We start from the raw sequence: 13,719 nt of genomic DNA on the forward strand, positions 1-13,719 counted from the left end.
AGAATTCCTATAGTGCAGAAGGAGGCCATTTGGCCCATCGAGTCTGCACACAGCCTCTGAAAGGGCACCGTACGTAGGACCACTCTGCATCGCCCCCCCCCCCCCCCCCCCTCCACCGCCCTATCCCCACAACCTGGACATCTTTGTTGTACCAGTAGTTGCAGAGCTTAAAGTTCATTGAACTCCACTCTCATTAAGAGTTGCCAAATAGTTGAACCAATTGTTGATGTGTTCTTAAACTGCAGCTCTGACATTCCTTCAGAAGTGGGCCGAGAGTTTCCACAAGGGTCGCAATACTCCCATTTACACTTTTGCGTCGGTGAGCAAAATGTAGTGAGGTCACATCTGGAGGACTGTGTGCGGTATTGGTCACCTTATTTAAGGAAGAATGTTAGAATGCGTTGGAAGCAGTTCAGAGAATGTTCCACCAGACTAATACCTGGAAAAGGTGGATTATGTTTTGGGGAAAGGTTGGACAGGCTAGGCTTGTATCAGTTAGAGTTTGGAAGAGTTATGGGGCGACTTGACTGAAACACACAAGATCCTGAGGGGGTTGTTCACAGGGTGGACGTGGAGAGGGTGTTTCCTCATGTGGGAGGACCCATAACTTGGGGTCATGGTTTAAAAATAAGGGGTCGCCCATTTAAAACGGAGATGAGGCAAAAATCTTTCACTGAGTGTGGCGAGTCTTTTCAACTCTCTTCCTGAATCGGCAATGGAAGCAGAGTCTTTGAATTTGAATGTCTTTTTTTTTAAATTTAGAATACCCAATTTTCTGTTCCAATTAAGGGGCAATTTAGCTTGGCCTGCACAGCTTTGGGTTGTGGGGGTGAGATCCACACCGACACGGGGAGAATGTGAAAACTCCACACGGACAGTGACCCGGGGCCGGGGTTTAACCGAGCTTTAGTATTATTCAGCTTCAATATTATTCAGCTTATTCTGTGATTGTGGGCTGGTTTGTTAGATATTGCAATACAGAGGAATTTAATTATATGTCAAGGGCTGTCCTTTGTGATCCAAGATGTCAGGGTAGCTATATGTAAACCAGAAGATCATGAACTTTTGACTGCAGTTTCAGGAAACCGCTGGACTGTTGCCCACAGTTCGGGGAAGTTCTTCTTTGACCGAGTCAGCCTTTTTGTCTGTTTCCAGCTCACAAAGTGTGGCACGGAAATCAATACTGGTCAAACTGAAAGAAAATACCTGTCATTTAGTTCCTGCTAATTAGCACCGATCCATTAAAAGAAACCGATTAAGTGAATGGCTCGGCGTGAATCCATAGCAAATTTCGTCGCTATCGGGGCATTTGCGATTTCACGAATTGCTCACGCACAATAATTCTTGTCAAGTCAGTTGAAAATTTACCCACATGGCTAAACAGAGAAGAAGCAGTTTACGTGTTGTTAAAAAAAGGAGACTGTGTCTGTACAGTCATCTTCCTTGTTGATGCAAGAGCATTTCAGGGCAAAAGTCCCATCTATGGAATGATAAAAGGAAGCTCCCCAAGGGAAGGGAGTGGTGCGAGTAATTCATCCATACAACCAATTCGCACGGTCAGTCTTTAGTGCCATCATTAACACCCCCTTTGTCTTACATCCATGATATCTTTGTCAATCTCTCCCTAAATTCCGACCCATCGGGCGGCACAGTGGCTAGCACTGCTGCCTCAGAGCGCTTAGGGCCTCAGAGCGCTTAGGGACCCGGTTTCAACTCCAGCCTTGGGTGGCTGTCTGTGTGGAGTTTGCTCGTTCTCCCCGCTTCTGCGTGGGTTTCCTCCGGGTGCTCTGGTTTCCTCCCACAGTCCAAAGACGTGCAGAGTAGGTGGATTGGATGTGTTAAATTGCCCATTAGCGTCCAAAATTAGGGTTAGGGCGGGGAAGTGGGCCTAGGTAGGGTGCTCTTTCGGAGGGTCGGTGCAGACTCGATGGGCTGAATGGCCTCCGTTTGCACTGTAGGGATTCTCCGATGAACTGGTCAAACCTATCAACTTGCCACTGTCTCTGGATTGGTGTTTTAGCACCACGGTGGCTTTATTATTGCATCGTACACAGACACCGGCAGTGGGCAAAATACACTGCTGCCCAAACACGTTCAGATAATTACCTCTAAATTAATCTAATCTTTGGTTCCCACCTAGATTTTGACTGGAGGTTATGAATCAGTAAAGATGCCTCCTTACCAGGATGTATGTTGCCAAGTAGAGGTGATGGGACATCCAGAATGCTTTGAAGCTAATGCGGCGGAAATAGTGCAAAGAAAAGATGTGAAGAATAGATAGGACAAGAATTAGAAGAACTCCTGTCATCCCTGAAAAGCAAAAGACATATCATGACCAATGATTATAAAGTTCTGCCAGACGGATTACTCTGCACTAATGCATGGCTGAGAAAAATCTGATATTTCTTTGCCAGTCTTTGGGATTCAAGGGGAAGCATTGAGAGTCATCAGGTTGAGCAACGCAACCAAATACTGGGAGCTGAATCCAGTCCAAGTTCACAGCCAAGAGCTCCACCTTGTCCCCTATTAACGCTATGGTTACAAATTCAATGGCTTTGGGGTAATTTTATCAAATTTCCAATAGGTGGGGGTCTACGGTCCAATGCAACATGACGAGAGATGAATTTATTCCTGTTGCACAGTTTTGAGTTCAGGAGGTCTTGTAGCGGAGTGGGTGACCCCTGCTTCTGAAGCAGAAGCTCGTGGTTCCAGTCCCACTCCAGGACTTGGTGGCCAAGGAAGGTGCCTGCATTAAGTGGCCAAATGGTTTGAGTGTCGCTCTGCAAATCCTTCCAACACACACCGACCACAGGTGGCGAAAGTGGGAACGATGTCTGGCTTGCTGCACCACGGAAAGTAAGCTGGAGGGTCCACGACAGCTTCAGGCTACAGCAGGCATGCAAACGTGCACATTGCCACAGCATCTCAGGCTCCCTGAGTGATCGGCAACACCACGAATTTGAGGGCTTTTCCGAGGTTTCACTGAATCGTGAGGTATCTGGGCCAGGATTCTCCGTCTGGAGTCTAAGTGTTCCGACCAGCGGAGGATGGGGGCTGGTCTCGGCTGCTGGGTGCAGGGGCCCTGGTGTGAGTCTCTCACTCTCCTTAACCATGCAAGTATATGGATGGTGGAGAGCCTGCCAGATTCTAATCCGCCACCCCCCCAACCTCCCCCCCACCACAGGAATAATGGGCGACCCCGCACCCCAGCACGCACAGATGAGAGTACCCAACCCAAACCCTCCCCCCCCCCACTGCCACCCCCCCCCCCCGCCGCCCCCCACCCCCGGCCACCGCGCCCCCCTCCCCCCGCCCCCCCCCCTGCCCTCCCCACCCCCCCACCCCCACCCCCACTGAACTCCCCCATCAGAGATCCCTTTTAGTCACCCCAGCCTGAAAGCTAAGAACAGTCCACATGGGATGGGGGGGGGGGGGGGGAAGAAGATAGAAAATGACCCAGGGGTTGCACTCCCGATTGTTAGCCAGGACAAGTGAGTTTGCGGTCAAGACACACTTGGTTGTAATGCTCCCTTCCCCCACACAGAGAAAAAGGCCTCAACACTCATTGCCCTGCGATGGTCACTTGGATGTAAATGAGCTGGCGCAACAGAAGACATTATCGCAAGCCAATTACTTTGAACGCAAATCACCCTTTATAAAGTTCAGCTTGAGGAACGATACGAGTACCTGTAATATTCTGAAAGAACCACCAGTAATACGTGAGAGGAATCTCAGACCTACGAGGAAAAGACATGATCAGTGATGAATTGTGGCAAGGGTTCATCAGAGGTGTTGTTGTAGTCGGACACAATCCCGACCAATGGTTTAATGAACCATTACAACCAGCCTAATACCACTCCTGGTGCAAAGCAATACAGGTAGGCTAATGTTAATCACTCCCTGGCCTAGAAATTACTTTGCATTGCTCATTTGTACAAGTCCAAAAATTGGCACCTCGCTGTCCACGATGATGGGTGATGTACATGTGCACATTCAACACCGAATGTGTGCCCCCTGTCATATCGATACAGCCTCCAGCAAGTGGTCCAGGCCCCATGACAGACTTTCCATTTGCAAATAAAGGATCCTAATTGTGACATTATGGAGAATGTCTGGAATAAAAAGGGTTAATGCAATATCATAATTGACCACTAGATGGAGCTAGATGCAGAACTGTATAAAGCACTGACTCTCAGGCTTCTGGGAGAGGGCTGGAGAGAGTGCAGAGGAGAGGTCTAGGGAGTGCAGAGTATAGTTACAGATAGAGTGTAGAGACTAGTGTCAGTAGAGTGCAGATTGTAGATTACTAGATTATTGCTTGCTGTAGGTGTAAGTGGTCGAGCTTTAATAAGTAGTGTAAAAAGTTAGCTTTGTTATTGAACGTAGCTTCTGTGGTCTTTGTGAACACTACGACATCCATCCTGATAATAAGAATCACAAAGAACACCACACTAATGTCTGACAAAGACTCATCCAGACTCAGAACGTTAGCTCCGCTCTCTCGCTCCATGGATGCCGTCTGACCTGGTGAGATTTTCCAGCATTTTTTGTTATTGTTTCAGTAATTTTGCTTTAATCCCAGTGTCTGGTTTGGGACTCCTTCCTAAAATTGGGAAGGCCTGACCCCACAACGAGCCGGCTATGTTCGGGATGATCAGGTCCACGTGCAGCAGCGGCGGAGGTCCTTCAATAAAAACAAAATACTGCGGATGCTGGAAATCTGAAATAACAACAAACAACATGCTGGGAAAACTCAGCAGGTCTGGTTGTGGAGCGAGCCAGTCCGTATTGTTGCTCACAACCAGGGCTTATGGTGGAAGAATCAATCCAGTCTGATCTTTTTAGCCATGACGTGGAGATGCCGGCGTTGAACTGGGGTGGGCACAATAAGAAGTCTTACAACACCCGGTTAAAGTCCAACAGGTTTATTTGGAATCGCGAGCTGTCAGAGCACAGCTCCTTCATCAGGTGAGTCATCAGGTGAGTCCTGATGAAGGAGCTACTCTCCGACAGCTCGCGATTCCAAATAAACCTGCTGGAATTTAACCTGGTGTTGTAAGACTTCTTACTGTGATCTTTTTAGCTTCAACCTTGGTTTATTGTGAGACACTTCCACACAACGGCTAACCCACAATAAGCTCTGACACCAAAGTGTCCCAGCTATCTGTATTCATTGGATAATCAATGGCACATGTTTAACTAGCAATTCACTTAACGAGGTAATTGGGATACACCGTGGTTGATGGTACATTGACACGTATGACTCAAGCTCTTGGCACTGAGGAAGAGTCATCTGGACTCATCACGTTAACTCAGTTTCTCTCTCCACAGATGCTGCCAGCCCTGCTTAGACTCTTAAAGACAGGCCACCATCGAGAAAAAGTTAAGGTTTGAAGGAAATACTGAATGTGGGGAGTCCTGTTCTCCCCAGTCACATTTATCCCAAAGAACATAGAGTTTTATCGCACAGAAAGAGGTCCTATGGCCCAGCATGTCTGCGCCGGGACATCAAGCAGCTACTTTCTCTAATCCCAATTTCCAGCATTTGGTCCGCTGCCTTGTATGCTGTGGCATTTCAAGTGGGGTTCGTCTAAATGCTTCTTAACTGTTGTGAGGGTTCCCACCTCCAACACCCTTTTCAGGCAGCGAGTTCCAGATCCTCACCACCCTCTGGGTGAAAAATACTTTCCTCAAATCCTCCCCCGAAATCTCCTTCCCCTTACATGGCCGACTCTCACGCGGCCCTCTCTTCCGCTAGCCAGGATCTGTCTGAAGGCTGATGCCAACACAGCAACTGCTTGCTCAGTATTGATATCCCGTTTGCTGGTGAAGTGCCTCGGAAAGCTCAAGAGGCTCCGGTAGCTTGTTAAATTAACTAAGGGAGCTCTGAACTTCTTTTCATTTTTCCATGGAATCTGGACATCATTGACAAGGCCAGCGTTCATTGCCCATTCCCAATTGCCGTTGAACTGAGCGTTTTTCAGAGGGCAATTAAGAGTAAACCATATTATTGTGGGTCTGGAGTCAGCTGTAGGCCAGACCAGGTAAGTGAGGCAGATTTCCCTCCCTCGAGGGTATTCGTGAAGCAGATCTGTTTTTACAACAATCGATTAAGTTTCATGGCACTAACTTTCAATTCCAGATTGTTTTATCATCCAAGTGAATCTTAAATAATTGATGGAATTCAAATTACACCATCTTCTGCATGGGATTCAAACTCTTATGTATTAGCAGCTGGATTATGAATCTAATTGCCACTACATTACCATCTCTCAATTTCAATTTCAATCAGGCTGTCGATCCTATCTGATTCAGTGGAAGAATTTGTTCTGTGCTAAAACAACACTAAAAATAAATGATCTGAGCCTTTTATTGTTTTGCGGAACCTTGCTTTGTAAAAATTGACTGCTGTGATCCCTTACACTCACAACTATAAGAAGTCTTACAACACCAGTTTAAAGTCCAACAGGTCTGTTTCAAATCACTCGCTGACGGAGCACTGCTCCTTCCTCAGGTGAATGATACCATTAGCACCCAGTTTCCCTGGGTTTCTGTCGCTATGACTCATCTTTCATTCTCACTCCACAGTATAAATATTTCCCACTTTATCTATTCGCTTTGACAAAGAGTCATTGGACTCGAAACGGTAGCTCTCTACTCTCCCTACAGATGCTGTCAGACCTGCTGAGATTTTCCAGCATTCCAGCGGCTTTTCACAGTAACTTCATTGAAGCCTACTTGTGACAATAAGCGATTTTCATTTCATTCATTTTCTCTTTTGTTGTAAGACTTCTTACTGTGCTCATCCCAGTCCAACGCCGGCATCTCTACATCATGACTCACAACTGTGACTACATTTCAACGGGACTTCACTGGCTTTCAAGTGCTTTGGGAAGTTTAAGGTTATAATAACAATCTTTATTAGTGTTGCCAGTAAGTTTACATTAACACTGCAATGAAGTTACTGTCAAAATCCCCTAGTCCCCTGCCCGGGTACACGGAGGGAGAATTCAGAATGTCCAATTCACGTAACAAGCACGTCTATCGGGACCAGTGGGAGGACACCGGAGCACCCGGAGGAAACCCACGCAGACACGGGGAGAATGGGCAGACTCCGCACAGACAGTGACCCAAGCCGGGAATCAAACCCGTGTCCCTGGCGCTGTGAAGCAACGGTGCTAACCACTGTGCTACCGTGTTACGAGAGGTGTTGAACATTGAGAAACATAAGATTCTGAGGGGGCTTGACAGGGTAGATGCTAAGGGAAAGTTTCATCTCGTGGTGGGTGTCTGGAACTTTTATGAAAAGGGGTTGCCCATTTAAGCTGGGGATTGGGAGATAAGGGTGATGAGTCTTTGGAATTGACTACCCCAGAAGCAGCGGGGGCTGGATCATCGAACATATTAGAGACAGAGATAGATTCTTGAGGTGCAAGGAAGTCAAGAGTTATGGAGAACCGGCAAAAATAAAGGGAGCGGAGGCCAAGGTCCAACCAGCCACGGTGGTGCCGAATGGTGGAGAAGGCCCGAGGACCCCTTGCTCCTGTTTCTTATGCTCTTAATTTCTTCCTTATTTAGTAATAGTTAAACTTACCCATCGTCATGGACTGCCTCAGGGAATAGGCAGGCTAGAATGCTGAGTGGGCTGACAGAGAAAGCGTAAATATTGACCGCGTGAGCTGCACTGTGGAGTACTGCAAAAACAAAAGTCAAATAAATAGGGTGTATGATTAAGTGCAAGACAATTCAGAGTGCCGCAATCCATAAACAATTGAGGTGTAGCGGTGCGGTGGATTAAACAGATGCCTCTCACCACTGACCTGAATTCAAATCTAAACCAGGCTGCTGGGACTCGGGTTTCCTCTGTTTATCAGTTACTATTAGGCTGGGGAATTCACTCATTTACTGGGATTGCACAGATTACCAAATCTATTATTAGGGCATGATTCTGGGCGGCACGGCGGCGCAGCGGTTAGCACTGCCGCCTGACGGCATTGAGGACCCGGGTTCGATCCCGGCCCCGGGTCACTGTCCGTGTGGCGTTTGCACGTTCTCCCCATGTCTGCGTGAGTCTCACTCCCACAACCCAAAAAGATGTGCAGGGTAGGTGGATTGTCCACGCTAAATTGCCCCTTAATTAGGGGGGAAAAAAAAGAATTGGGTACTCTTAAGGTTATAAAAAATAAAATTAGGGCACAATTCTAACTCGCTCAAGATGCATTTATTTACACAATCTTAAAATTGTTCCCATTGTGACTCCCTTAAAAAAGCCTCAAAGAACTTTGCAACAGTTTAAGTACTTCTTGAAGAATAGATACCGTTGTAATGTAGGAAGTGTGCACAGTAAGCTCCCACAAACAGCTCATCTGTTTTCTTGAGGGACTAGTATTAACCGAGAAGGGGGGGGTGATAATTTTTCTGTCTCCCTTTGAAGTCGTGCCGCGGTAGGCGTGTGGGGCCGCAGTGTGTACCTACTGGAATGCCAGCTTGAGTTTCATTCTGGAGTGGGACATGAATCCAGAACTTGATGACTCGGGGGTGAGAGCGCGACCAACTGAGCCACGGCCGGGTGGCGCAGAGCCATTTTAAGCAGCGGCTGCCGTCAGCAGGATTGGCTGGTACATCCCCCCACCTCTCACCTGAGAAAAAGGCAGCAGCCATTGCAATCCAACGGTGGAAATCCACGGCCGAATCAAAAGGAATGAAATTATTGAGGAACGTCTCCCGCAGGACCGTGATGAGGTTCCGGCACATGGTGAGAAGGATATACGAGTACAAGAAGGAGACAGCAGCTGCAGATCCGCGGGCAATGATGAGACCAACTCTTGTGGTCTGAGGCACTCCTGAGTGCTCGCTGAATACTACATAGACAGACGAGAAAGGATGCGTTTATTAGCTTGTCACAAACATTGAATTTATTTACTCTAGTTCAACATGTCCAGAACATGTAATCTGTTCATAATTGTGAACATAGGTAATTAATAGGTAATTTTGAACATACGTCATTTGGTAATACAGAACTTGAGTATTCCTGAAAACAAGAGCCAATTTTTTGTTGAAGCTTTTCGTCTTACACTCATCAGGTCTACAAGAATACAAATCCAAGGGAATCAACAAATTTATACTGTATAAAAAGGGTGTTAATTGATTGACAAACAGACTCTGATTAATAGAAGCGTTGCTATTGACAATGCACTAGTTGACTGACCGTTAACTGCCAAGTATTGTTTGAATCTTAAACCAGGCAGCTTGACTCTGATTTCTTGAGGCAATGTCCTGAAGCGTAAACCAAAAAGTGGCCGTCACTTATTACATTTTTTTTCTCATAAATAAATTTAGAGTACAGGCAATGAGCTAGGGCCGAGATCGAACCCAGGTCCTCAGCGCCATATCCATCACTTGTTTTGTTTAGCTGAAACAGGTGCAATTTCTGTACCTAATATTTCTGTCTGCAAAGAACACAACCCTGTTCATTGATATATGTACTAAGAATTAGTCATTTAAGATTGTCAGTTGGGCCTGCAGTGTGGTGCATTTGCGTGTACTGGAAGCTACTTCTTCGCATAAGGAGTTTTGGAAATCTGGATTCTCTCCCTCAAAAATTCCTGAGACTGCGGGGGGGGGGAGGTTCAAAATTTCAGATTGGTAGCTTTCTGTTGAGTAAGGGTATAAATGGATATAGGATCAAGGTGATGGATAAATGGAATTAAAGCACAAATAAGCCACGATTTAATTGAATGGCAGAAAAATGCCCTCTTTCTGTTGCTATGTTCTTGTAGTAATACGCAGCGGAATTCTCCAACGGCGGGATCTTCCGGCCCGCCGCCAATGCACCCACGCCCACGGGTTTCCCGATGGTGTGAGGTGAAGGGGAAACACCATTGGCCGGCTGCGGGAACGGAGAATCCCGCAGGTGGCACGTCGCGACGGAAAACGGGGCTGGCGGACCAGAGAATCCCGCCCATGGTCTTCTAATTCTGGAATGAGCGACTGTGCAAGGGTACTCACAATAGGCGCGCTCAACAAAGACGCCCACAGTAATCCCAAAGAAGATGATGCTGCAGAATATTTGTCGTTGATGGTTTTGAATATATTGTCTGCACTCGTTGTATTTCTGTTGAAATTTGTTTTTGGTATAGTTATCCCGCTTTGCTTCTGCGAAGACTTTACTCACGCCTTGAGAAGATCTTGAAAGATAAACAAAGAGAAGGAAGCAACACTAGCAACAGAATAGAAGGAATAGTGGCTTTTGTGACTTCAGCATGTCCCGCACACTTCACAGGGAGTAAAGTCGTAAAAGTGACAACCAATTTGTGGACAGCAAGCTCCTACAAGCAGCAATCAGAAAATACTTCTTTAGTAACATTGACTGAGGAATAAATATTGGCCAGGACAGCTGGAGAACTACCCTACCCTTCTTCAAAATGGGGCATAACGCGAGAGGTCTTGCTGTAATGTTGCCTCATAAAGGCAACACTTCGTTATCTTCGCCCAGGATGACATACTTCGAGGAAAAATACTTTTCAAATCAACGGATCTAAAAAGACCTTTTATGAAACTATTAAAGCAGATCCCTTGGGCTTTCACTTCTTTGGTCTATGATCGAAGAGACATTGAGCAAGTCTAAAAGTTTTGTGCAGCAAAATCATGAAATAAAAAAGGTGAACTGGAATTACATGTACATCTTGTAAGAGAAAAAGAAAACGGTTACCCCAGAGTTTTCAGAGTACTGCAAATTTCCTCTTTTCCCCAGTCTGAACTTTGGTGAAGATTTGGTTCTGAAACAACAGCTATTTGTAACTTCAGCTGGATCCAACACCATAATGACCCTGATGTCCCGAGGAGCGACCGACCCCATCGATGTCCGCTCTACCTCAAACTTTCTCCCACCTCGGCACTGCTCCCATGTTCCTCACTGGATCCTCTGAACCCGAAAAAGCAGAGCAGTAGAATTGGGAGGGGTGGGGGGCAGGGGGCGGAAAGGATAAGCCTCCTTTTTTACCGCGCAAGTTGCCAAATGGTGAATTTAAAAGTCCAGTGTGGATGTTAGTGAATGGGTGGGTGGATTAGCGAGTGAGTGGGTAGGGTGGCAAGTGGGTGAGGCCAAATAGGTGGCATGGGTGAGGGAGGAGGTGGTAGAGTGGGAGCTGGGTGAGGTGATTGGTGGGTACAGCGATGGTTGAGGTGGCAGGTCAAGGGGGTGGCAGGTGGGTGGGGTAATAGGTATGTAGGATGGCAGGTGTGTAGGTGGTGTGGGTGGCAGGTGGCGTAGGGTGGCATGGTCAGTGGGTGAGTTGGCAGGTGGGAAGTATGGGAAGTAGGTTGGGGGCGCGGGGGCAGTAGTTGGTTTCACTGGGTGTGTTGTTGGGTTGTGGGTAGTCGGGAGTTCAGGGCGCTGTCAGGGTGGATAACTGGCTGGTTAAGGGGTTAGTCAGGTCGCGAGGGAGTCCGGGGTAATGGAGGTAGAGGGTCAAGGGGGAGTCTGGCCGGGGGGGATCATCACTAATGATTGGAGGTCAGTTCTGCAGATAACCACGTGACTGGGATCTGTCCAACATTCCCTGGGTAACTATCCCGGTAAAGACCGCTGAACTGTCCAAAGTCTCTGCGTCAAGCTCAGCATTGGAGACATTTGCAGAGGATACAGGTACTGCCGTTCCCCACATCGGCAGATCGGGGCATATATATGTTTTAGGCTTTGTTATACAGTTGACATTAGTCTTACTTCTTGCCAAACCGCTTCCGCAAATCCAGGCCGGAGGTTTCCTGCGGGCTGGTCTCTTGTGGGCTGGGTTCTACTTGATTTGCTCCACTCTTTGGCACCCTGAAAAATGTCACAGAATGATGTGTGTTAGGTTTAAAGGAAAACTTCGCCTGGCCCAGCTCCCCACGCCTGAGCTGCTTCCCCAGCTACTGTCTAAATAAGCTTTAGCAGCTTTACACAGGGAGATAGCGAACAAGACAGACACACAAGATTGCGCAACAGAAAGAACAAATTTGCATTTATAGTAGCACCCTCCACAATCTCAAAATCTCCTGCAGTGACTCACAGCGATTAAATTCAAGTACAGTTGTTGTACAGGCATATATGAAAGCTGGATTTCTGCAAAGCGTGGTCGCTTAAATGCAGCAATTATGATGAACCATCGATTAATCCAATTTGGTGGCATTAATTTTACTTTATTCTTTCATAGAATCCCTGCAGTGTCAATGGAGGGAGGCCATTCGGCCCACCGAGTCTGCACCGACTCTCCAAAAGAGCACTCTGCCTCGGCCATGCGCTTGGTCGGGCCAACATTTGTTGCCACCCCTCAACTGAGTGGCTTCCTCACCCATTTCACAGGGCAGTTAAAGGTCAACCACATGGCCGTGGATCTGGAGTCACATATCGGGTAAGTAACAGTGAATCGGATGAGGGTTTTTTTTGACACCTGTAAATGATAATTTTACAGTCGCCCTAACTGAGACTGGCTTTCAGTTCAAGATCTTATGAACTGAAATTAAAGTCCAACAGATTCCCTGGCAAGATATGAACCCATGTCTCTCAGGTATTCGGCTGTGCCTCTGGAATACTAATCCAATGACATTGCCACGATGCTTGAGAGACGGATGCCGGTCTGTACACGTGGAATAGCAGTGGCCGATCTTTTGCACCCCCTCTAAAGCTGTCAAATAAAGCCTCATTAACAACTTTATCCAAATATGGTGCCTCTGCCAGTGCAGCAGTCCTTCAGTACTGCACTGATGGACCAGCCCTTTCAAGCTGTGGGGGGGGCTTGAACTCCTTGATCTCTACCTCAAAGGTGAGAGGGCGACTAATCTCTCGATATAACAGATTCGGATATGCCCAGTGACAGGGAAACAATGCAACACATTCCTGTAAAATGCCCTTCGAGTAACTCATTTTGGAAAAACCCTAAAACATTGTTGCAATAATCAGTGGTATTTTCAAAATGATCTTTTGATCCCAAGGTTCATGCAGACGAGGAGACATTAGTAAATTTCCGTACTCTCACAAAATCATGTTCAAACTCCATCTGATTCGGTTATGAGTCAGCGATACAGTGTGATGAGAAATATAAGAAACACCAAACATTAAAGAGTCTCAAGGCAAAGATTAAACCAGGAACCTCTGAAATTTATACATATATATATATTTGGAAAATTAATGCCATCGTGGTGGTGTAATGGTAACATCACGGGGAAATGCAGAGGCCCAGGCAAATACTCTGGCAATACGGGTTCAATTAACTTCTAAAAATCTGGAATATGAAGCTAGTGGGTAGCTATTATTTGGGGATGGCATAGCGGTTAGCACTACTGCCTCACAGCGGCAGGGACCCGGGTTTGATTCCGACCTTGGGCGACTGTGTGGGGTTTGCACATTTTCCCCGTCTGCATGGGTTTCCTCCGGCTGTTCCGGTTTCCGCTCACAGTCCAAAGATGTGCAGGTTAGGTGGACTGGCCATGCTAAATTGTCCCTTAGTGTCCAAAAATGTGAAGCTCAGGTGGATTGGCCATGCTAAATTGCCCCTTAGTGTCCAAAGATGTGGACACAAAGGTTAGGTGGATTGGCCATGCTAAATTGCCCCTTAGTCATAGAATTTACAGTGCAGAAGGAGGTCATTTGGCCACTTGAGCCCTTGGAAAGTGTCCAAAGATGTGCAGGTTAGGTTGATTGGACACGCTAAATTGCCCCTAAAGGATGTGCAGGTCAGC

At 46.9% G+C, this 13,719-nt stretch overlaps 1 protein-coding gene across 1 annotated transcript in view; it reads right to left on the bottom strand.

Moving 5' to 3' along the window:
• The window catches only part of LOC140404403 (dual oxidase 2-like), a 127,075-nt gene that overhangs the window by 24,802 nt on the left and 88,554 nt on the right, over window positions 1-13,719 (bottom strand). The window contains exons 23-28 of the mRNA XM_072492893.1: window positions 11,726-11,824; window positions 10,009-10,187; window positions 8,640-8,861; window positions 7,595-7,694; window positions 3,688-3,737; window positions 2,183-2,310 (exon numbers count right to left, since the gene is read on the bottom strand). Of these exons, the coding sequence (XP_072348994.1) occupies window positions 2,183-2,310; window positions 3,688-3,737; window positions 7,595-7,694; window positions 8,640-8,861; window positions 10,009-10,187; window positions 11,726-11,824 (778 nt within the window). The remainder of the gene's footprint in view (window positions 1-2,182; window positions 2,311-3,687; window positions 3,738-7,594; window positions 7,695-8,639; window positions 8,862-10,008; window positions 10,188-11,725; window positions 11,825-13,719) is intronic.

Source organism: Scyliorhinus torazame, chromosome 30 (genome assembly GCF_047496885.1).
Source record: "Scyliorhinus torazame isolate Kashiwa2021f chromosome 30, sScyTor2.1, whole genome shotgun sequence".
In the NCBI taxonomy this organism is placed as follows: Eukaryota; Metazoa; Chordata; class Chondrichthyes; order Carcharhiniformes; family Scyliorhinidae; genus Scyliorhinus; species Scyliorhinus torazame.